At 43.7% G+C, this 24658-nt stretch overlaps 1 protein-coding gene across 16 annotated transcripts in view; it reads right to left on the bottom strand.

The window, feature by feature from the left end:
* Positions 1-24658, bottom strand: part of Ggact (gamma-glutamylamine cyclotransferase) — a 67536-nt gene extending 42878 nt beyond the window's left edge. For 5 of the 16 annotated variants that reach the window (XR_007346667.1, XR_007346669.1, XR_007346666.1 and 2 more), the window contains exons 1-2: positions 24365-24626; positions 19452-19616 (exon numbers count right to left, since the gene is read on the bottom strand). Coding sequence is in view for 4 of the 16 variants with exons in the window: in XM_048800666.1 (XP_048656623.1) it covers positions 1891-2012; positions 8252-8332 (203 nt within the window). In the remaining 12 variants the exon portion in view is untranslated. Of the gene's footprint in view, positions 1-1890; positions 2013-8251; positions 8346-19451; positions 19617-23541; positions 23702-24296 lie in introns of all 16 variants that reach the window. The other 11 variants (XM_048800673.1, XM_048800670.1, XM_048800671.1 and 8 more) reach the window with 9 other exon arrangements.

The raw sequence follows: 24658 nt of genomic DNA, 5'->3' as shown, positions 1-24658 counted from the left end.
TGTGTGATGTTGAGGATGGAACCCAGGGCCCCGCACATGCTAGGTGAGCACTCTACCACTGAGCCACAGCCACAGCCCCACCCCAGCCCTTTTTTTATTTTGAGACAGGATCTTGGTAAGTTGCCCAGGTGGCCTTGAGCTTGCCATCCTCCTGCCTCAGCCTCCAGAGTAGCTGGCATTATAGGCATATGTCACCACTCCCAGCCCCAAACTACTTTTTCAATTAACAAACAAACAAAAATTGTACAGGTAAACAGGAAGAAGAATAGACTCTCTCCTCTGCCTCTCAGCTGTCGAAGCTAAGCAAACCTCTTCTGTCCCACTTGGGATCAGTCCACACAGCCCACAAGGAACCTGCTGGCCCCTTCCTACCCCTTGGCTGGCACTGACAGACTTCACCTCTGTCTCAGTAATTCCCCCAAAAGAGGAAAAGTGACTACCCAGAGGGCATGCCTCACAAACCACGTACTTTCTGGGGGTTAACCAGAGGCCCAGTTGAAGCCCTTAAATGTTCAGCTCTTTACTCCTCCCCAGAAACCCAGCTCTGCATCCGCCTGCACCTGGTACTGAGGTGGCAAAGGAGGGAGCAGAGAAGGAACAGGACACATAGAGAGAATACTCTGATCCCTTAGAAGTTCAACGTTTCTCCTCCAAAATTCACGCAAACCTGGCATGGTTTTAATATAACAATGATCTCCCTATTTTCCAGTTCAGGGATTTCTCTCCCTTCTTCCTATTCCCACATTTGAAATAAAGGTCACTTTCCAGGAAGTGGGCCCCCTTCACAGGAGGCAAGACCTCCTCCCCAGCTGTCGGTACCCAAGGGGGAGAAGAGGGGCTGTCTGACCAGGAAGCTCCTGTGGTGCCCTCCCACCGATTCTGTGGGCTCTGCGAGAGCCCTGACCCCAGCTCGCAACTCAGCTGGCTGCAGGGGACCCTTCTCCTCCATGTACAAAGCGAGGTATGAATGCAGCCCAACCCAGGTCTTTCTTGAAGACTAGAGAGAGCCAGGTGGACGCTGGTTCGTTTGTGGATTCCACCTCATCGCCCTCACCAAGGAGGGACATCCCTATATGTACATTACAATTGAGGAATATAATGAATAACTTCACACCAAGAAATTCTACAATGTAGATGAAACAGAAAAGTTTTCTAAAGGCAGACACAAAGGACCAAAGCTTATTCCAGAAGACGCGACGACCTGAAGAGCCCTCTACCTATTCATACGCCTTCACTCGGTTTAGAACCTGTGCATAGAGGCAGATGGCTTCAGAGGTCAATCCTACCCATGCTTAGAAAACTTAGGAGGAAATAATACCAGTATTACACAAATTTCCAAAAACTAGAAGAGGAAGCCACACTCATAATTCCGTATGTGTGTGTGTGTGTGTGTGTGTGTGTGTGTATGTGAGAGAGAGAGAGAGAGAGAGAGAGAGAGATACTATGGATTAAACCCAGGGCACTCTACCACTGAGCTATAACCCTAATCCTTTTAATTTATTTAAATTTGAGACAGGGTCTTGCTTAGGTGCCCAGGCTAACCTTGAACTTGTGACCCTCTGTCACAATGGCAAAAGTTTGACATCTACAGTCGAGGGGAGAGATAAAGAATATCCGTGTGCTTCTTCCCTTTTCAATGTTTTATTTACTCAAATCATATCATACAATATCACTCTATAGGTTCTTTTAATCAAAGAATGATAATCCTTAATGCTGGGCATTGCAACAGACATAATCAATTCAAAGCAAACAATTCTTATTAATTCTAAGCACTGCAAACATACTCAATCAAGACAGACCTATTGCAGACATTCCCTCTGCACGCCAAGCTTAAATGCTAGATTTAAAGTCTTAAGTCTTAGGTCTTAAGTCCAGCAGATGCACACTCACTCAGACCGCAGCGACCAGGTCAGGAACCGATAGAGGCTTCTCCTGGGGTGGAGTTGAGTTGAGGGCTGGCTGAGGAGATGGTCATAAGGAGAAGTCTTTTTCTCACCAGAGTCAAGAGGCTGCTGTAGAGTTTGAGAGTGGTGAGGACAGATGGATGAGAACAGTTGGGATGTCAGTCCAGATCCTCATCAGGCTCAGGCTTGTGTGCATCAGTGTCGGCTAGATGAATATCTGCTCATTTGCTCCATCATTTATGCTAAATTTTGGGGCTTCTGACCACCCTTTCAATCCCTATTAGTTGTTATCAGGTTTCTCAGTGACATCTTTCATTCTGAGGTCATCTAGTCTGGTGGTCTCTGCCCTGAACTTTTGCCTTTATCGGGGTGAAGGCAAATGATAGAAACTTTACTTGAGTTTTATCAGGGTTGTGGAAAGTGACTTATTTTATCAGGCTGTGCCTGATGACCATATTGGAGGGCTCCATAGGTGTACCTGGTCAGGAGTGCAGTTTTATTTCAAAATGGAGTTACTTAGGCTAAGGCCCTTCTTAAGTTAAGGCCATCCTTACACCCTCATGCCTCAGTTCCAAAACTGCTGGATTACAGGTGTGCATCACAACACCTGGCTTGCTGTAAGTGCTGAAGAAGTAAGCACTTAATTCCACTTATGGTTCCAAAACCAAATAAATACATTGGTACAAATGAATGAGAACTACAGGCTACTATCATAAACATGAATGCAGAAGTCTTCTACAAATATTAGCAAAGTTGGGGCTGGGAATGTGGCTCAGCGGTAGAGCACTCGCCTAGCACAATGCAAGACCCTGGGTTTGATCCTCAACACCACATAACAATAAATAAAATAAAGTTATTATGCCCAACTACAACTAAAAAAAATATTAAAAAAAATTAGCAAAGTTAATCTAGCAGTATATAAAAAGTGTTATACATCGTTACCAAGAAATGTTTCACCCTAGCAATGTAAAGTAGTTTAATATTTAAAAATTAATGACTCACCAGAGGAGCACATTGAAATAGAAAAACCCAGGCTGGGATTGTGGCTCAGCGGTAGAGCGCTCGCCTAACACGGGTGGGACCCGGGTTCAATTCTCAGCACCACATAAAAATAAAGGCATTGTGTTGTGTCCATCTACCAACAACAACAACATAAAAAAAAAAAAAATAGAGAGAGAGATTCTCTCTCTCAAAAAAAAAAAAATTAAAAAAAATAGAAAAAGCTTAAGATGATCTTGAGAGATGCAGAACAAGCACTTGACAAAATTCAACAAATCCGGGACAAAAATTCTCAGTAAACTGGGAATAGAAGATGACTTTCTCAACCTGGTAAGAGGCAGCTAGGAATCACTGACAGTCTGCAGCCTTCCTCACGGTGAGTGACCAAACAGGGCCCCTGGTACTGGAGGAAGGTGAAGACGTCCACTCTACCCAGTTCCATTCAGCAGGAACTATCTAACTATCCTTTTACTTTTCCCATTGACATGACTTTCTGTATAGAAAATACTAAGGAACACACAAAAAAAGTGATTAGAACTAAAGAGTTTAGCGAGAATTTAAGATACAATATATAAAAATCAATATATAAAAATCAGCCAGGCATGGTGGTGCACACCTGCAATCCCAGAGACTCAGGAGGCCAAGGCAGGAAGATCACAAGTTCAAGGCCAGTGTGTTTTGATGGAGAATGGATGTAGTTAAAATGCTTACTCTCCCTAAGTTGGGCTATAAATGCAACTTAGACTCTATCCCAAAATAAAAATAGATAAATAAAAAGGGCTGGGAATGTAGCTCTGTGGTAGAGTGCCGTGGGTTCAATCTGCAGTACCACAGAAATGAATAAATGGATTAATTAATAAATGCAATCAACTGTATTTTTATATACTGGTAGAGAAAAAATGGAACTTGAAAATTTAAAAACTCTAGTACTATTTAAAATAGCACCAAAAAAAAAAAATCGAGATACTAAAGGTCAAATTTAACAAAATGTGTGCAAGACTCAAGCACTGGAAATTCAAAAACTGTTGAAATTCAATATCTAAGTAGAATGGAGATATACTGTGTTTTGATGGAGAATGAGTGTAGTTAAAATGCTTACTCTCCCTAAGTTGGGCTATAAATTCAACCTAATTTTAATGAAAATTTCAAGGTTTTTTTTTTTGTAGATTGATAAGCTGAATCTAAAATTTCATAAAAGGTCAAAGGATCTAGAACACTCAAAACAATATTGAAAAAGGTGAACAAAGTTTGTATTTGAAAACCTCAAAGCTACAATACAGACAGCAAGGAATTAGACGAAAGATAGACATCGAGATCAGTGCAATGTTCTTTCGGGGGTAGGATGTGAATGTACTAAAACCACCCACTTGTACACTTGAGGATGGCAAATTCTGTGGAATGTAAATTGTGGCACTTAAAAAATAATAATTAAAATAAATCAACGGAAGAGAGTCCACAAGTGGATCCACCCTTGTAAGGTCAACTGCTTTCAGTAGAGGTGCCAAGGGAATTCATGGGGTGTGGACAGTCTTTTAAACAAATGGTGCATGTCCATGTGCAAAAAACCCCTCATCTTCACTCTATGTTGTTAAACTTAGAATGTATCCAAACGTAACAGCTAAAACTTTTAGAAAGGAAATCTTTTGCTAGAACACAAAAAAACATTTTAAAAACAGTAAGTTTGATAACATGAAATTTTAAAACTTCTGAAGACAAGTAAATAAAAAGGCAAATGCAGACTAGAAGGAAATATCTGCAAAACTTATATCTGGTAAAGGACTTCTATCCAGAATGCAAAAAGAACTCCCATGACTCAAGAAGAAGAAAATAACCTAAGTAATAACAGACAAAAGATGGCATGAACAGATGTTTTACCAAAGATGAATGAATCTCAAGTAAGCACATGAAAAGACACAACTAGTAGTCATTAAGGAAAAGCAAAAAAAAAAAAAAATCACAATGCTGCCATTACATACGTACTACTATGGCTAAAACTGAAAAATACTAGCATCAAGTGTTGGCAAGGATGTAGTATAACTGAAACTCTCAGACATTTGAAACAACTTTGGAAAATAGTTTGACAGATTTTTATAGAGTTAAACATACATTTGCAAGCTCACTTTGGGGAATGAAAATATCCAAGATTGGGCTGGGGTTGTAGCTCAGCAGTAAGACGCTCGCCTAGCATGTGTGAGGCACTGGATTTGATCCTCAGCACCACATATAAATAAATAAAATAAAGGTATTGTGTCCACCTACAACTAAAAAAAAATTTTTTTTAAATACTCCAGATAAACAGGCTGATACATCTACATAAAAACCTGTCTGTGAATGTTTACAGCTCTTCTGTTCATAGCGGCCAATAACTGGAACCAATCCAGAGGCCCATCACCTGGAGACTGCGTGAACCAATCAAGGCACAGAGATACAAGACCCTGGATAAATTTCAGGGAACACACCGAATGAGAGACACCAGACACCCAAGACTGAATACTGTGTGGAAGAGAAGGCACAAGACAGGGACAGAAAACAGGAGTGGCTGCGGGGCTGGATACACAGGAAAGAAGACTGGCTGCAAAGGGGCTGGAGGAAGGTTTGGGTGACAGAGCTGTCCTGGGCCTTGACTTGCATGAGTACATATACACTTGTCAACATTCGCTGAGCTTAAAGAAGAAACCACTGGACCTGTAGTTGATGGTGGATTTCATTGCATGTCATTAACAGAGACAATGTATCTGAAGAAAAAAGGCCAGCTCTGGAACGCAGTCATCTTCCTCCCACCTTGGGTTACCTGGGGTCATGTTAGTGCCAGTCTCAGGCCTTCTCTTGGCCACACAGGCTCACCCAGGCCTCTTCTATCCAGTTTGAAGGGCTGGGGCTGGGGCTCTCTGTTCTCTCGTCCCAGTTCTCTGTCCTGGGAGCTTAGCTCCCCTCTATTTCTAGACGACATGATCCACAGCCCTGAGCTCCAGGTCCAGCCCCGTGCCCTGCGGCTGTGTGGCTCCAAGCCACTTCCCCTGCCGTCCCAGTGGGGATCTGGGGGAGTCAGCCCTGGTTTGGTCTCAGGCACATGCGGCCTGCTGGACAAACACTTGCTTCTATTGTTTTCACCTACTGACCCCTCCAGGCTGAGGACTCTTATATCACTTGACCCCAGGAGTCCCTTCAGCCGCCTGGGGCTTTGTGAGAGACGCTCCATGTCTTCACATAATCTTTGTTTTCCTAGACTCTTGGCCAAGGTGCTTTTTTGTGTGTTCCTAGGACACAGTGTCCTACAGCACAATGGAGTTATTTTCTAAGAGCCAGAGCATGTGATCTAACCACACTGATATGTGTGGCAAAGTAGGTCAGAACCTTTGAAATCAGGAGCATCTCTGACAATCCAGGCTGCACTTCCCCCTCTCCTTCAGGGCTCAGGGAGGGAGTGGGGTCTCATTTCATCACAGTGTACCCCTGCCCATCTCAGGGGAGCTCTGGCAACCCTTGCCTGAGTCTCATTAAACACTAACTATCCAGGACACTTCAACCTCTGGGTTCAGGTTCACTGTTACACTGCTCCCGTGACTTTTCCATTAATCATCCCAAAACTTCCTTGCACTTTGTTTTACATTGCCTTTTGGTTACATCTTCTTCTGGCAGAAGCAGGATTTCCACACTAGTTAAGAGCTGCCCTGGAGAGCTGCTTACTCTGACCATCATGAATATAAATGGCCAGGGAAGTTCTGCCTCTTGGTTCATTGCCCAAGTTCTAGACCCATTTTAGAACTGGGTCTTACCAAGAAGGACTCTGCTGAGACATGTGGCCTTTGTCTTTGCTGGTGCTATTAACCCAGAAATGATGAGATTTTGAAGTGTGTGGAGCAGGTCAAAGATGGCAGCAGTGGGCATCTCTGAAGGCCACATAATACCACCTCAGAAGAAAAGCCCTCCCTGCAGAAAATATTCCCTTGCTCAGAAGAGCTGGGCTGGGCTGGGGCCCTCCACTGCCCTGAGAGGAGCCTGGGCTCTGGGCCTTGGCAAATGGACAGACCTCTGAGCCTCGGTTTCTGCCTGTGCTGTGATGCCTGGCACCTCACAGAGGAGGGCTGCACATCCCCTGAGGGTGCACGGGTGCATGGGTGCCTGGCTGTGCAGGCCCAGCAGATGGAGTTTGCCGCAGTCTGGCTGGGCACAAAATAACCGAGCCACCACAAAAACTTGTAGATTCCAACAGCAACTCTTTATTCCCAAACTCTCACCGGCACTCTACACGCACGTTCTGGGAAAATCTACACCCTCCACCGGGCTCTGCATACCAAATACTCTCAACGGGAACTCAAGGAGCGGGCGCCTGAGGCAGCAGGATATGCCCTATTCCCAGCAGGATCCACCTTAAACCTGGAACCATCCTATTCCCAGCAGGATCCACACCCTAAACCTGGAACCGCCCTAAACCCGGATCCGCCCTGGTCCTTGAGCAGGGTCACCTTTCTCAAACATTCATGCAATGTCACTGCAAATGACCTGGGTACAAGGCAAGCCCATTTCCACAATGGAGAGTCCTCCCTCTAGGCAACATTGGGTAGGCTGACAAGGAAATTGCCATGCGTCATTCCTACTTGGCTATGGCTCTCAGCAGGAGTTGTTCTGAATGAGAGAAACCACTAGAAAAACATTGATTCTGCCCAACGGCTACTCCCCAGAGTCTCCCTGCTTGGAGAGGGTGCTGGACACAGAGCCTCGGACCTAGACCTTCTGCAGACCTTCTGCCAGAGTGGGATTCTAAGGGACTGGATTTAGGGAGGCTCCTGGGGGGGCCTCACTTAGCCCCCCTTTGGATGGCTCTGAGAAGGGGACAGAAGCTCTCATCTTGCCGACCGGGCAAGCTCCAGCTTAAGGCTGGGTGATTGGGAGCAGGCGCAAATCTCTGTGAAACTGTATCCTGCGTCCTACGAAATGACATATCTGCCCACCGCCTGTGTGGCCTTGACAGAGAGCACCCCAGCCGTTCTGCACAGTCAAGTGTGGCGAGGCTGCGTGTCCGTCGCCCTGCCCATGCACCTGTGTTAACTTCGCACAGAAAACCCTCTTTCCCCCAGCAGCTCCGTCCTCTCTGAGCCTGTGTCAGTGTCATCCTGACCTGCTCTTCAGAGCACCTGCCACTGCCAAGTGAAACCTCCTGCATCGACTGACCTGACCCTGCTGGGACCTAGGAGGAAACAGCACACAGACCCTCCCCAAGGCCCATGGCTGGTAAGTAGCAGGGCTAGGACCTGCCCTTGGGGATCTGTCTCCGAGTTCAAACTCTTCCTTTCTCAGAAACAAGCGCTGCCAAGCACCTGCCCTGTGCCCCCAGCTGAAACACTCACCTGGAACTGCAAAGCACACACGGCCGACTTGGGTAAACCCGAAGTCCGTGGCTGTCGTGGGCTGACTTGGGTCCCCACCATATCTGCACTGTGTCTGGAGGTGAGACGATTAAGTTAAAATGAGGTCATGAGAGTGAGCTCTGGTCCAGCAGGGCCAGTGACCCCCCGAAGAGGAGATTAGGACACAGACACACACAGAATGGGGCACTGGCAAGCCAAGGAGGGAGGCCTCTGAAGAAACCAACCCTGTCATGCTTTGGTCTCAGAATTCCAGCCTCCAGAACCGAGAAAAAATAGACTTGTGCTGTTTAAGCCCCTGTCAAAGAACTGTGTTGTGATGGCCCAGCCTAAGCCATGTTGGCAAGAAATAGTGCAGATGAAGCCCACCTCTGTCCCACCCTGTTTGGGAACATCAGCTCCTGGTAGCCTCCACCCACTGCCCAGGCCTGGGCCTGCCCAACAGCCCTGGACCTGCCACTCACACTCGGCTTCTGGTCTCCCACCTTCCTCTCCAGCCAGTTCCTCTCCAGTTTCTCTCACAAACATTATTGGCAACGTCCAGGCTGGAGAGCTCATGTCACCCGACCCCAGCAGTTACAAGCTATTCTGCTTTACGCTCTGAGTTTCCCATCCAAACCTCCTCGAAGCCACGGTGGTCTTCCAGAAGCAGAGCCCAGTGGCTCCCAGTGACACACAGGACGTCCCTATCTCTCCTTATCTGGCCATTTAAGACCCCAATAAACTCATCTCCCACCCCTGGAATCCTTGCCCAAGCCCATGCTCCTGACACACTCACAGGCTCGCATTCCTAATCTTTTTGTAACTTCCAGAGCCCCCATTCATTCAATTTCAGTTATTTTTCTCCTTTTGTGTTTTTCTCCTTTCTTTTTGTGATGCTGGAATCAAACCCATGGCCTTGCACATGTGAGACAAGTGTTCTACTTAAGAGCAGGTGGCACACAGTGACCCTCTCACCCTGCTCAGAGAGCAACATGTATAGAGAAAACCAGATGCTGGTCATCTGGTTCTTGGAATTCCCAATTAGCCAATTTCTTTTTTCTATTTGGATCACAAAGACTTGACAAAATAGTTTCCAATATTTAGTTTAAAATTCCCTTCACCAACAGGAAGGCGGGCTATCCAGGGTTACAGCTCACCGTTTGTTCCACACGTGCACACCACACTGACTGCAGAGGTCACTCTGAGTTCACTGTGGCAGGTACAGTGCTGGACAAGGGCTACTAGTGCCCACTGAGGCCATGGACTTGACCACTGTCCTGCAGCTCAAGCTTATCCAAGGGGGGGAGCCACTGGTGGTGGGAGGGGCAGTTTCATTTTATATTTATGCTTTTGAATTACCACCTTCTTGATTAAAGGGGTTTCAAGCTCTGCGTACTGTAGAAACAGAGAGGGCACACTAACTCATTGTCATAGGACTTTCCAGAAAAGACTTCTGCTTAACCTTCATCTATGTGGAAAGTTCAATGAACCAAAAAGCACCTTTTCCTAGTATCAAAGATTTAACATTTCTAAACCTATATTTTTTAGAAGATACACTTCAAGCATGCAAATTATTTAAAAATATGTAAAAATAAATATGAAGCCCAGTACAGTGATACACACTTGTAATTCCAGAGACTCAGGAGGTTGAGGCAGGAGGATTGCAAGTTTGAAGCCAGCTTCTGCAATTTAATGAGGCCCTGTCTCAAAATTAAAAGTGCTGGGAATGTAGCTGAGTGGTATAGTCCCCTGGGTTCAATCCTCACTATCCCCCCGCCCCACACACACCTTCAGAATTAAAAGTTAGCCCTTTCCAAGTTAATACATGTTAGCCCTTTAAATATACCATCATTTTATGTAACTCTGAGACTGTTTCCTGGAGAAGGCGGAGTACACATTTTAAGAGCATATGTTTTTACTCTTATGCTTCTAAGTTGACAAACATTAAGCAACAAGAAGGACCACTCAAAGAATGCAGAACACGTGATGTGGTTTGCTTTGAGCACCTGGTGTCACCAGCACAACAGGTCTGGGCTCCAGTGCTCTGAGCTGGACGTGCAGGCAGCTGGGCCTCTGGAAGTCTCTGGAAGTTCCTCACCCATCTCTAGGTTTCTAAAGTCCCAAGAAATGTCACTGATTGCCCAGAAACTCTTAGAAAGGCTTCAACGGCTGCTCAGATGCTATATCACTACTTCTTTGTTCATGTGAAAGTGCCCGTGAGGGAAAGTTGTGCTGGGTCTCCTCGGGAGCTTGCAGAGTGTCCAAGAAAATCCCCCTCTGAGGACAGTCTATAGCCCTTTCCTCACCTACGTGAAACACAGGGGCAGAGCAACTGCAGAGCTCGAGGCCCAAACACCATGGCATTATAGAGACAGAGGGCAAAGTGCAATGACACTGGTCTTAGCTCCCTGACAGACCAAAGGGAAGTAAGGGAAAATATTGACGCAGTGGAGGGGAACCTCGGAAACACAGGGATCAGCACATGAGGACCACCCTTTGAAAGCAGGGAGATTTATTCTGCAAAATCCTCCAGAAGCAAGCCTTGGAGATGCGTCTCAGATGAACTCATCTACAATGCTCTCTCTGCAAGCAACAGGCAAAGGGTTGATATTTAATACAAAGACATTATGAAAGTTTCTCTGAGTTATTCATCATAAACACTGCAATTTTGTGATATTGTTTTCAGATGGTTGCTGTTTGGTGTCATTCCTGGAAGCAGGAGCCAGTGCAGGCACAAGAACACATGCTTTTGCAGTAGGTGGGCCACACTTCCCTGTCAGCCTCGCCCTGCCATCTTTTAGCTGTGTGCCCTTGTTCAAGGATTTTCGTCTCTCTGAACATCAGTTACAGCACTGAAAACCAGAACGAATAATGCCCACCTTGAGGACTAATGGATGGAGATAATGTATAGGCAAATTCTGGCTTTCAGGTGATTTTAAGAACTATCAGTCTCCTTCTGAGAGAAGGGTAAACCACAGAATTAGAAGGGATGGGTACTAGCCTGCATCACAGATACAGAGCCTAGCATACAGCTGTATCTGATAAATATTCCTGTTAAACTTTTTGTTTTTTGCAATGCTGAGGATTGAACTCAGGGCCTCTCACATGCCAGGCAAGTGCCCTGCCCTACCACTGAGCTACACTCCCAGTCCTAGTTCCTTTTAAAATTACATATCCATACAAAAATGCATATACCAATTACCTAGTGTGGTTGATTAATGTTCTTAAAAATCACATAGACTCTTCTCTGCACTGATAAACATGGTACAACATGGCACACTGAAAATGGCGTGGCTTCCATGTTTCCAGCAGCAGCGTTCACAATAGCCAAGCAATGGAAGCCACCCAAAGAAACTCTAGTACAATATGAATACACTGTGAGGACATTATGTTAAGTGAAATAAGCCAGTCAAAATGGACAAACAGAACATGATTTTACTCATATGAAGTATCTTGAATAGATTTACAGAGACAGAAGATGGAATGGTAGTTACCAGGGGCTGGGGGAAGAAGGGAATGAAGAGTTATTGTACAGACCTTCAGTTCTGCAAAATGAAAAAGTTCTAGAACTGAATAACAGCAAAGATGGCCCGATGATGTGAAGATACTTAACACTACTGAACTGTCACTTAAAATTGGCCAAGATGGTAAATTTTATTATGCATTTTTCCACTATTAAAAATTAAGTTTTCTGAATGATGTAACTTTAAACTTTTAATAATGATGCAGGGTCATCGTATGAATCATGTGGACTGTGCTGCTACAGATCCATGCAGTTTCCAGCCAATAGCTGAATCCCATCACGTTTCAGGAAGTATTCTAGAACCTGCCTTCTTGAATAACTACCTGGAATTAGGGTATAGATTCCAAGGGAAAAAAATGAAACTTGACACATCTCTACCACACAATATTTGTGAACATCGTCAGAGAATTAAAAGACATTAAAGCTGGAAGAAACTTTAGAAATTACATGTTAAAGCTGAAGAAAGTGAAATATGGACTTTAAACTAAATGATTTATCAGAAATCACCCAAGTAGTCATCATGAGAGTGGAAAGAAAAACTGTCTCCTAGGCTGCCCTAGGATTCTTGGGACAGGAAAGTCAATGGGCTGGGTTATGCTTGCTTGTGAACTGCACTGTTTAATACACTGCCACCAGGGGGCAGCAGGGGTATTAGGCTGGTATTCTAAAACCCCTGGACTAAAGGCCACATGCATTTCCATTGTCCCTTCCTCTCATCCTCACCCAGATATATATGCACATATATATAACTGCATTAAAATAATTTCAACAGCATATCATTTAAAGATGATTAAAAAATAATTTTAAGCCGGGTGTGGTGGCACACACCTGCAATCCCAGCAACCAGGGAGGCTGAGACAGGAGGATTGCAAGTTCAAGGCCAATCTCAGCAAACTTAGTGAAGCTCTAAGCAACTTAGTGAGACCCTGTCTCGAAATAAAAAATAAAAAGGGTTGGGGATGTGGCTCAGTGATTAAGAGTCACTGGTTTAAATCCCCAGTACCAAAATAAATAACTTCAAGCAAAACAAAGACTTAAGTCCATTGGAGGTAAGATCTTTACTAATCCTTCATTACTTCTGACATTTCCTAGCCCTAATTGATGGGAGGGTCAATTAATGTTAGTTTTTAACCAAAAGTTACTTGACTACAGAAGTCTATCCCATTTCTTCAACACTTTGAACCAAATCTTCCTAGTTCTAGGTTCTAAGGCTTCCAACCACAACAACCTCAAAAACCCACTGGCTTTCTGCCCCCGATCTTCCTTCCTGTGTTAGCTCAGCTTTTTTCTTTCTAAAATCCCTCAGTTAGAAAGGAAGGTATGTCAATAGGTCTGACTTTCCAGTGGCATTTTGGAAGCAAAAGAGGGAGAATCAAGTCCCAGAGAAAAACCTCCACACCACTGTTCTTCCAGGTAGTTAACAGAACCCTCCAACCCCTGGGTTTAAAACAGAACCACCAACTAGAAGCCTGAACCATAGAAGCTAATGGGTGAGGCATGAAAGGACAGACAAGGCCTCCTTCAGCAATGACCCTGTGTGTCTGAAGACTTTCAGTCTCATCTGGTGGAAGGAGCGATGACTGAGGACTGACATTAACAGTGCATTCTGAGGGCTGGGATGTGGCTCACTGGTAGAACACTTGTCTGGTATGCATGAGGCCCTGGGTCCATCCCCAGTACTGCAAAACAAACAACAGCAAAACAAAAACCACAAACAATGCAGTTCAGGAATTAACTTAGGCATCAGCTCCACACTTTGAAGCAAGCGTGACCAGTGACCAGTCCCTGAATCACCTGAAGAGGGAGGCACAGGATAGGGAAAGTCAAAGGGTCTCCTTCCTTGTGCTGGCCATGGCTTCACAAGGAAAGAGGTGGTCAAAGGCAAGCTCTGACTTTCAGAAACATGGAGAGGTCCATTGTTTCAAACCATGACAGTGTTCACTACAGTTAAAAGACATCAATGAATGACTCTCCATGTGCATCCAATTTGCTGTCAGGTAATTAAGTATTCACCCATCGACCTAATCCAGCATGAAACCGGTGGCAAAAACAAACAAACATAGTACCATTGGCCACTAGCACTAAAAATAGCTACAAGATACTCACAGGGGCCTGTGATGAACTGATCACTGAAAAATTCACACCCAGATATTAACATTCACACTCCTCTGCCAAGCTCCATCTCTCAATGGGTGAGATTTAAGAGACTCCAGTCTGTAAAACATTCTGGTTTTAATCGATTTTTCAATATAGAATATTTGCCATATCTAAATGTAGAAAATCATCAGAAAAATCAAATACTTATTTTTATAACGAGTATTTAAAATAAATTTAATGCTCTCATTTATTCAAGATTAAATATATTCTTTTATAATCTCAAAAACCTGAAATCAGATAATTAACAGATGAAAAAAGAAAAAAAAAACACACATCTATTAGGATGGCTCAAAATAAAACAACAAACAATCAAACAAAAAAACCCCAAACCAAACCCAAACCTGATCATATGAAGTGCTGACAAGGATGTGGAGCAACTGGAACTCCCTCACATTGCTAGTGGGAACACAAAGGGGTAGAGCCACTCTGGAAAGTTTCCTATATAATTAAGTCTAGCAGTGTCTTATAAGTATCGTATCACCTACCAGCAATTGTGCTCCTAGGGATTCACTCTAGAGAGATGAAGTTTTCTTCAAACAAAACCCTACATACATACGTTTACAGCAGCTCTCTTCATAATCACCAGAGGCTGAAATAATCCAGATGCCCTCCCACAGTGGATGGACATACTTTGGACGTCCAGACCACGACATCAAAAAAGGATGCCTGCACGGATGAGGGGCAAAGGCACTGTCTCAGTGACAGAAGCCAGTCTCAGAGGTTCTATGCTGCAAATTCCATTTTCATGACATTTGGGAGAAGGCAGAACTTTTAAGGATGGGGAAGAGATGACTGGTCACCAGGGAGGCCTGACTAGGAAGGGCAGCAGGAGGGAGTCTTCTGGATGTTCTGGTGATGGAAGTGCTCTGGGGAGCTGGATTGTGATGATGGTTACAAGAACCACCACATTTTAAAACCTCAGAACTGCACAAAAAAGTCGATTTCACCATATATACATTTAAATAATATATTCACATATTATTCACACAACTACTTTGAAATTAAGTAAAAGGTAGAATAAGAGCACTCAGAATTGAATTGAATCAGTGCTTGACACACATTTACTATTAAAAGGTTCATGAGGTGTAGAAGTGAGTATGAGGAATGGCTCTCACCAACTCCAACCAGAACGCGCTGCCGCACAGACTTTGCTCTTATAAAATCAAGGAACTACAAAATATAGTATTAGATATTATGGAGTTTTTGCTCAATAATTAGGATTTTAGTTATGTAAGAAAAGAATCTTTTAAACAAAATTCCTACTGCAATATTTGGGGATGAAATGACGTGATTTATAGGATTTGCTTCAAGATTCTCCAGAAGCTAACAGTAAAACTGAGTCGGGGTGGTCCCTGATGCTCGTGGCTGGTGCAGGAGAAGTTTTACACTCCACTTGTAAGGTCTGGGCAATGATCTTAATAAAAGACAGAGAGAGGGGTGGGGGTGAGGAGGAAGAAGAAGGAGCAGAAGGAAGAGGAGGAGAAGGAAGAAGAGGAGAAGGAAGAGGAGGAGAAGGAGGAGGAGGAGGGTCCCCTACCTGGAGGAGTCTCTGCAGGAGCAACCTCATTGTTAAGCATGAAAGACAGGAATGATATTTCCCTGGTCTTTCTTCATCAGGGGTTCATCATTTACATGGGCACAACTAAAGTATCAGAAAGACTGGAAGAGGAAATAGCTGTTTTCTAAGGGAGCCTGGATCACAAAGTTGACCTTGAAAACCATTCACTGGTAAAGAGATACTGGAACTTACGAGGCCACAGAGAAATTTTTGAACATAAAACCTGCTCTTTTCTTTTTTTTTTTTAAGAGAGAGAGAATTTTTTAATATTTATTTTTTAGTTTTCGGCAGACACAACATCTTTGTTTGTATGTGGTGCTGAGGATCGAACCTGGGCCGCACGCATGCCAGGCGAGCGAGCAACCGCTTGAGCCACATCCCCAGCCCAAAAACCTGCTCTTTTCTACTGGGGATTCTAATCCCAAGCAATGCCAGTGGTAAACTACTCTAGACACCAGTTTGTCACGGGTGACTTTGTTACAGACATTCTTCAGAAGTTACATGAGAAAACACTCGCTTATGCCACCACTGCAGGTTGCATATCCCTTATCTGGAACCCACAGGTCCAGAAGTGTCTCAGATTTCACGGTTTTTCAGATTTGGGGAAATTTGCATGGGGTGAGCATTCCTGATCTGTAAATCTGAAATCCAAAATGCTCTGAAATCTGATACTTTATCACTCAAAAATTTTCAGGTTTTGGAACATTTCTGATTTCTGGGTTAGAGATGTTCAACCTGTATATTGACACCTGGGCCAATGGAATTCGAAATGTGTGTTCAATTTGCTAGTCAGCACAGATGGAAAGTGACAATGGAGACTAGAGAAGCTAGTAAGAAGCAGCATGTAACTGAGCTTCTGGAAGGTTCTTGCAGTCAGCAGATCCAGAGTGTGTCACACCTGACTTAGGCCCAGGGACCTGCACACCTGGCTCACCTGAAAATCTGGCTTCTGCTCTAAGAGCTTGCTGGTCGTGACTCCTCACTTAACTGTCACACTGACAGTGACCTGGACTTTTCAACTACTCCTGGGAATATGGTCAAACAGTTCTCTATTCATTTATCAGGTGGTCTGTCTGACTCCCACTAGTGAGTTTGTATCAGGCTTCATCAACGGTACCTAACTTCACAGAAACCAAAATCAAGGCAGGCAGCTGTGATTATTTCCTAAAATGATGAAATGAGGAAGGCACAGGCTTATTAAATCAGAGTTCCCAGTCCCGCAGCCCTGGGTTTTAACATGCAAAATTCACCCATCCCCTGAGGGACATGATCACACCCTTAAACAGGTAAAAGAGCTGCAGCGGCAGACACACCAGCAGAGTGCTCTGCTCCCGAGAAGATGAGCAGTGCACGCCCCTTCTCTCCTTCTGGTGCTCTTACCCTCCTGTCCTTCCGCCGTGGGACAGCCAGCACGAAGGCCCTGCAGACGCAGCCCCTACCCCTCCAGTCTTGGACTTCCAGCCTCCAGAACTGAGAGAAATAAATCTCTACTCTTTACAAGTTACCCGGCCTCAGGTTACAAGAGCACAAAATGGACTAAGATGCCCTCCTACCAATGCTGAGGCCTGAGGGGCCTGCAGGGCTTCAGCACACCAGCACCTGGAGGGAGAGCAGACATGGGGACACTCCTCGAGGACAGGGGAAGCTAGTGTTAATGTGTCTGGGGAGCTGCTCTGACCCAGTGGTGGCTGCTGTACTGCAGAGTGAAGCAGAGAGTAAAGGCTCCCCAAAAGGTCCAGGTCCTGACCCTCAGAACCACATGTTCCCTGGCCCGGCCAATGGACCTTGCACCTGTGGGCAAGAGAAGGACTGCAGGTGAGATTACCCTGGAGCATCTGGACGGGCCTGAAGTCCAATGCCAGTTGTCTCATGGGAAGGGAGAGGGCCATGTGATGAAGGACAGACACCGGCACGAGGCAGCCATGAGCAAGAGCAAGGGGTACTGGGAGCCGCCCCTGGCCAGCAGAGGCAGGAGGGATTTCCCCACAGAGCTTCTGGAGGGAGGGCAGCCCTGCCCACTCCTGGGTTTAGATTTTGAATCTCTGTGAACAGGGAGGGAATAAATTTCTGTTGTTCTAAGCCTCCCGGTGTGGGGTACTTTGTGATAGAAGACCTGACACTAATATGGTTATGAAGAGAAACAGCCAAGGCCAACAGGGCCTGCCGCTCAGTGTGACATGATCGCAGTGTCACTAAGACAGAAGAACTGCCGTGGGAAGCTATGGACTCTCCACCCTGCAGAATGACAGGTAGATACTCTCAAGGTAGCTGCCTAATCAGCCACTGCCCCATTAATATCTGCCTCCCATGTACAACCTCTAAGTTCAAGACCATGAGCATTTATGAACCCCGCACCCCAATGCTAAACCACCATGTCTCGTGGTCCTAGGTGTAAGACACCTATAAAAACTGAAATGGAGCGATTTTATAGGATTCCTATGAACTTTGACTGGTTTTTACAGGTCTCCTACATATGGAACCATGGGACATCAAGGGTAGCACAGAACTGCCTAACAAATAGCTGTGGAATATGAGCAAATGGGATGAAGGGGGTCTCCCCTACCATTCTTTCTTTTATAAAGAAAACTTGTTTATTATGAGAAGTTTAATACAAAACTAGTATAATGACATAATTAAAGATTCCTCAACTACCCATCTCCAAACCACAACCCTTACCAGCAATGGCCTCATTTTAATGCCAACGGTTGTGTATTTGGACATTATCTGGTAGAAATCGTCCCACTTAGAGAGTCTTCTTTTGCAGAGTCACATGTTCTCTGCTGTAGGGTTGGGATGCTGAATATTCAACCCCCAAAGTTCCACGTGTGAGAAGCTTGGTCCCCAGGGTGATGCCATTGGGAGGTGGTAGAACTGCTAGGAAGTGCAGCCTTATGGGATGTCCTCAGTTCACTGGGCACATGCCCTAGAAGAGGACCCTGGTCTTTTCCTCTTTACTCCCTGGCTTATGAAGTTAGGGTCTGTTCTGCCATGTGATCTCTGCCATGCTATCGGACACAGCCACCAGAGGCCCAAAGCAGTGGGTCTGTCTGATCTTGGACTGGACCTTCAAAACAGTGAGGAAAAATAAATCTTTTTACTTTATAAAATAATTACCTCAAGTATTTTATTATAGTAATGTGAAGCCGAATAATACACCAGCTCTGATCACATGTTCATTTATCTGTATTAACAAGAATTTTAAAAAATCTTGAAATGGGCAGTTCTTTTCCAAGCTAAACAAAACAAAAAATGGAGACTGATATTTTTCACTACACAAAATTAAAATTTTCTGAAGAGCACAAAAACTGTAAGCAAATACAAAAACAATTGAGGGAAAAGAGTTATAGTCTATATGACCAAAGATTAGTATCATTAATATATAAAGAATTTTTATAAATCAATAAGATCAAAACTCAATTCAAAAATTGGTAAAGGAATATAAACACAGTCGCTCCTACTATTCTGTTTTTTTTTTTTTTTTTCCCCATAGTATTAGGGATTGAACCCAGGGGCACTCTATCACTGAGATACATTCCTTTTTTATTTTGAGACAGGGTCTTCCTAAGCTAATTAGGAACTTACTAAATTGCTGAGGCTGGCTTCAAATTTGTGATCCTCCTGCCTCAGCCTCCTGAGTCCCTGGGATTATACATAGGTGCCACCACCCCTGGCCCCTACTTTTTCTTTTTTTTTTTTTTAATTTTTTTGTAGTTATAGATGGATAGAATGCCTTTATTTTATTTGTTGATTTTTATATGGTGCTGAGGATCGAACCCAGTGCCTCACGCATGCTAGGCAAGTGCTCTACCACTGAGCTCCAGCCCCAGCCCCCTACTTTTCTTAAATAACAAAAAACAAGGGATTCCAACTGGCTCTGTGTGCACTCTCTGTCAGCATATTGCTTCAGCGCCTCTAGGATTTAGGAGTTACGAATAGTCCAGAAAAGAGGAAATAATTCTCACCTGTAAGTTTGTTCAAAGCTGTGTGGCCCAGGAATCCAGGAGCACAGAGAGTCTGAGAGTCTTAAGTTTTTGGCTTTGGAATCCTTCCAGGATACAGGAGACCACGCCTGCCTCACGCAGAGACCCAAAGGTCCATGTGCACCAAGTTTCTGGATCTCAGTCCTGCTGGAGAGAGTCAGGTAAAATAAGGAGTAAAATGCAGTGTTCAAGGGGATTAAAACAAAAAACCCAATGCCTCTTGGAAGGCAATCTCAAACCCTGGGCTTGGTCCATGGAAGGAAAGTCTCCATTCAGAAGGAATATGTGATCCTCCAGCCCAAGGCACCAAGGAAGCCTGGAATAGAGGGGAGTTCACACAGACCTAGAGGAGGGTTCAAACTCTCAACCTCCCTGAGAAATAACAGCTACAATCTCTCCTACAAATAAGTAAGGAGAGAAGGAAAAAAGTGTATTCACTGCCATCGGGCAAAGCTTATTTTAAGCTTTGGGGCTGGGGCCGAAGCTCCGTGGCAGAGCGCTGGCCTAGCATGTGTGAAGCACTGGCTTTGATCCTTAACATCACATTTAAAAAAAAAAAATTAAAGGCATTCTGTACATCTACAACTACCTTAAATAAATAAATAAATAAATAATAAAAAAAGAATGCTGAGTTTTCAGGATGAGAGTCTCTAAATCTTTTAAAGTCAGATAAATTTATATTTAAAAACATTAAAACCACTCTGAAGTAGTCTTGGTGGAAACGGTAACAATGAATCTGATTGAGCCTTTAGATTTAACTTCCAATTCATAAGAATACAGGGGCTAGAGGAGCAGGTTAAATCATACTACACAAAGAGCAGTCACATAAACCCAGAAAATAAAGCATTCTACAGGCAACAAACCAAGTGTCATTAGCAAGTCATTAGCATTAAACCCATAGGTTGCTCCAGACCAGGGTCAGCCAACTATGGCCTATGGGTAAGTCTAACCCACCAGGGAGTTTAAAACAAAGCAAAACAACTCTGAAAATGCAACGTTATTTGAACACAGCCAACTCACTGACTTACATATCAGCTATGGCTACTGCGTGACAGAAAGTCACACAGAGACCCCGTGGCCTGCAAAGCTGAGAGTATCTAGCCAACTGCCTGCCCTAGATGAAAATGATAATCAACAAATACCACGTGTGGCCCTTGTTTGGCTTATGATTCACACAAACCAACAGTAAAAAGTACATTTCTCTTAGTGACAGCCTGTCTCAAAATAAAAAATAAAAAGAACTAGGGATGTTGCTCCGTGACTGAGTGCCCCAAGGTTCAAACCCCAGTACCAAAAAAAGAAAAAAAGCATTTTTGAGGCATTCAGGGAAATCTCTCTATGAACTAGGTTTAGAAAACATTAAGGAATTATTGTCAATTTCATTAGGTGGTAATGTTATTATGGTTTTACAAGAAAATGTCCATTTTTTCAACACCCATAAATCAAAGGCATTTCTGTATATCAGTGACAAATATTCTGAAAGAGAAACAATGAAATTATCCCATTTACAATAGCCTCAAAAAAAAAAAATCTTGGGAATCAGCTTAATGAAATAAGTAAAAGACCTGTACAGTGAAAACTATAGAACACTAAAGAAAGAAATTAAAGAAGACCTTAGAAGATGGAAAGATCTACCTTGCTCTTGGATAGGCAGAATTAATATTATCAAAATGACTATACTACCAAAAGCATTATACAGATTTTATGCAATTCCAATCAAAATTCCAATGACATTCCTCATAGAAATAGAAAAAGCAATCATGAAAAATTCATTTGGGAAAATAAGAGACCCAGAAAAGCTAAAGCAATCCTTAGCAGAAAGAGTGAAGCAGGTGGCATCATGACACCAGAACTTAAACTATACTACAGAGCAATAGTAACAAAAACAGTGTGGTATTGGCACCAAAATAGAATTGTAAACCAATGTTACAGAATAGAGGACACAGAGACAAACCTACATAAATACAGTTATCTTATATTAGACAAAGGCACCAAAAACATATATTGGAGAAAGGATAGCCTCTTCAACAAATGGTACCAGGAAAACTGGAAATCCATATGCAACAAAATGAAATTAAACCCCTCTCTCTCACCTTGCACGAAACTCAACTCAAAGTGATCAAGGACCTAGGAACTAAACCAGAGACCCTGCAGCTAGTAGAAGAAAACGTAGGCCCAAATCTCCCATCATGTTGGATTAGGTCCAAACTTCCTTAATAAGATTCCTGTAGTGCAAGAATTGAAACCAAGACTCAATAAATGGGATGGATTCAAACTAAAAAGCTTCTTCTCAGCAAAAGAAGCAATCAGTGAGGTAAATACAAGGCCTACAGAATGGGAGCAAATTTTTACCACATGCACATCAGATAGAGTACTAATCTCTAGGATATATAAAGCACTCAAAAAACTTAACACCAAAACAAACAAACAAACAACAACAAAACAAAAAACACACACACACACACACACACACAACCCAATCAATAAATGAGCCAAGGAACTGAACAGATACTTCTCAAAAAGATGATATACAATCAACAAATATATGAAAAAAATATTCAACATCTCTATAAATTAGAGAAATGCAAATCAAAACTACTCTAAGATTTCATCTCACTCCAGTCAGAACGGCAGCTATTAAGAATACAAACAACAACAAGCATTGGTGAGGATGTGGGGAAAAGGGCACACTCTTACATTGCTTGTGGGCCTGCAAATTGGTGCAACCAATCTGTAAGGAGTATGGAGATTCCTTGGAACACTGGGAATGGAACCACCATTCGATTCAACTATCCATTTCCTTGGTTTATACACAAAGGACTTTAAAACAGCATACTACAGGGACACAGCCATATCAATGTTTATAGCAGCACAATTTACAATAGCTAAATTGTGGATCCAATCTAGATACCCTTCAGTAGATGAATGGATAAAGAAAATGTGGTATATATACACATTGGAATATTACTCAGCATTAAAAGAGAATAAAATCACGGCATTTAGAGGTAAATGGATAGAGTTAGAGAAAATAATGCTGAATGAAGTAAGCCAATCCTACAAAACCAGATGCTGAATGTCTTCTCTGATATAAGGCTGATTCATAATGGGGATGGGGGGGGCATGGGAGGAACAGATGAACTTTAGATAGGGCATAGGGGAGGGAGGGGAAGGGCCCCTAGGGGGCATGGGGGTAGGAACGATGGTGGAATGAGATGAACATCATTACCCTAAGTACATGTATGAAAACACAAAAAAATAAAAATTTAAAAAGTCAAGAGGTATACTTTGTTCAGGAACAACTCTCTGGAAACTTCTCTGGGCTCCCCAATAAAACTGGAGTGCAGGAGAGGCACACTGTCCCTCTCCTCCTTGAGAACCCACTTTCTCCCTTGAGAGTGTCCCCTTTTCTTTTTCCTATCCTCTGAACAACAAAAACAACAACAAAGAAAATGTCCATTTTTTGAAGGTGGATACGGAACTATTTAGAGGGGAACTGTTATGTTGTCTGGGATAAACCACTTTAAGTTGCTTCACCCAAAAAAAAAAAAAAAAAAAGAAGAAGAATTATGTGATCTATTTGACAGGTATATGGAAATTATACTATTCCCTGTGCTTCTATGTTTGCTTACATTTTTCTTAAAAAAAAGAAAGGAAGACATCAGAACCTTGAGTAAAAATGAGCTGATCACCAGAGAGCTTTTTCCCCAGGCACCTGTCTGACCAGTTCTCCCCACACTGGGGGCAACCTGGCTGAACTCTTCACTAGTCTCATTTTAAGCATTTTATCTTTGCTCATGGTGTCAACCTCCAGGAATGCCACTTTCCTACAAGAATTCACTCTCTACTCAAGGTCTGGGCCTGGCGTGACCTTCCCTGTTGTCCTCCTGTGTGTGTTCCTCTCCACTCCAACAGCACACTGGATGCCACACAAACTAGAGACTTCCCATCGCTGGGTCCCTTCTGGAAAGCCATTTGAGGGGGTCCACCAATACTACACAGAATAACCACAGCCTGCAGCCTTCTGGGTCCAGGGACTAAACAAGGCTGCCTTGCTCTGAGCAGTTTCACTGACCATAGAGTCCTTCAGCTAAGCAATGAATTCCTGGAACCGAGATGCCGGGTGGTCACGCTTAACTGAAGCTCTCCAAATAAAGTCTTCAGTAGCCAAGGTTTACCACCTTTCAAGGACTGCAAATGCTGACAGCTGGAACTGAGAGATCTTAGGAGGTAAACTAAAAAGAAAAATAAACCGATAAAAAAATAAAAATAAAAAAAATAGTTTCTACCCCTGTTTTGTTCACATATTGCTACCTCCTGCCAGCATCACAGTGAATAATCACCTTCTCCAGGACTAGTGTTAGTAGTTAGGTTTCTAGTTGGTAAGGTCAACTAGTATAAAATATTTCCATACAAAAATCCACCAGTTAGAATTTAACTTTGCAAACTCAGCTTTTAAAAGATAAATGCTGTGCACTGAGGAAGAGAGGTTTGCTTATTCAAAAACTTATGGCTTCTTCTGGGAGCTGTTTCAGAAAAAAAGGAGTCCAAACTGCAGGGTTCTCCATAGTGGCACGTCATTACATTGAATGGGGCCAGGGAAGTCTTCATTCCAAGAAAATGGACAAAAGCCTGTGTACTGTGCTTAAACCCCACACTTTATATAGGTCAATCCAATTAATTCAGAGATATGCTTTAGTTTTTATTTCGTGATTCCCCCCCCCAACCCCGGGGCAATGAATAACCGACTCTAAACAAGAAAACGAAAGAAAAAAACATAGTCACAATTCTAGTGCCTCATCTTATCACTTCAATGCTGAGACACTGAACTCAACCCCAGCAGCAAGCTGTGTTCAAAAGACGCCTCTGCTGGGTTCTGAGCGAGCCGGTGGCGTTACCCTGGCCAACAGAGAAGCCGCAACCATGACCGCACTAGAAAGCCAGGAAGAGGATCTCTCCCAAGTCCAGATGTCCCTCGAGTGGCTCCAGGAAACCTAAGAGCGAAGCGCGCAAGGCCAGAAGTTTTTATTTTTCTTCTGCAGGCTTTGGTGTCCTTCAAAACAGCATCTCTAAAATCAAAAGCTGGATTTCTGAAATCGTCCCTGCTTCGATCCTGCCAAAGCGGCCTTGGGGGCGGGTGGCCGTTCACGGGGACGCGGCGCCCACCTGGGCCTGCGGCGGTTTCCGGCTCC

The sequence above is a fragment of the Marmota marmota genome, unplaced genomic scaffold (genome assembly GCF_001458135.2).
Source record: "Marmota marmota marmota unplaced genomic scaffold, marMar, whole genome shotgun sequence".
Taxonomy (NCBI): domain Eukaryota; kingdom Metazoa; phylum Chordata; class Mammalia; order Rodentia; family Sciuridae; genus Marmota; species Marmota marmota.
The sequence above is the reverse complement of the archived record's forward strand: the minus strand, read 5'-3'. Positions and strand labels throughout refer to the sequence as shown.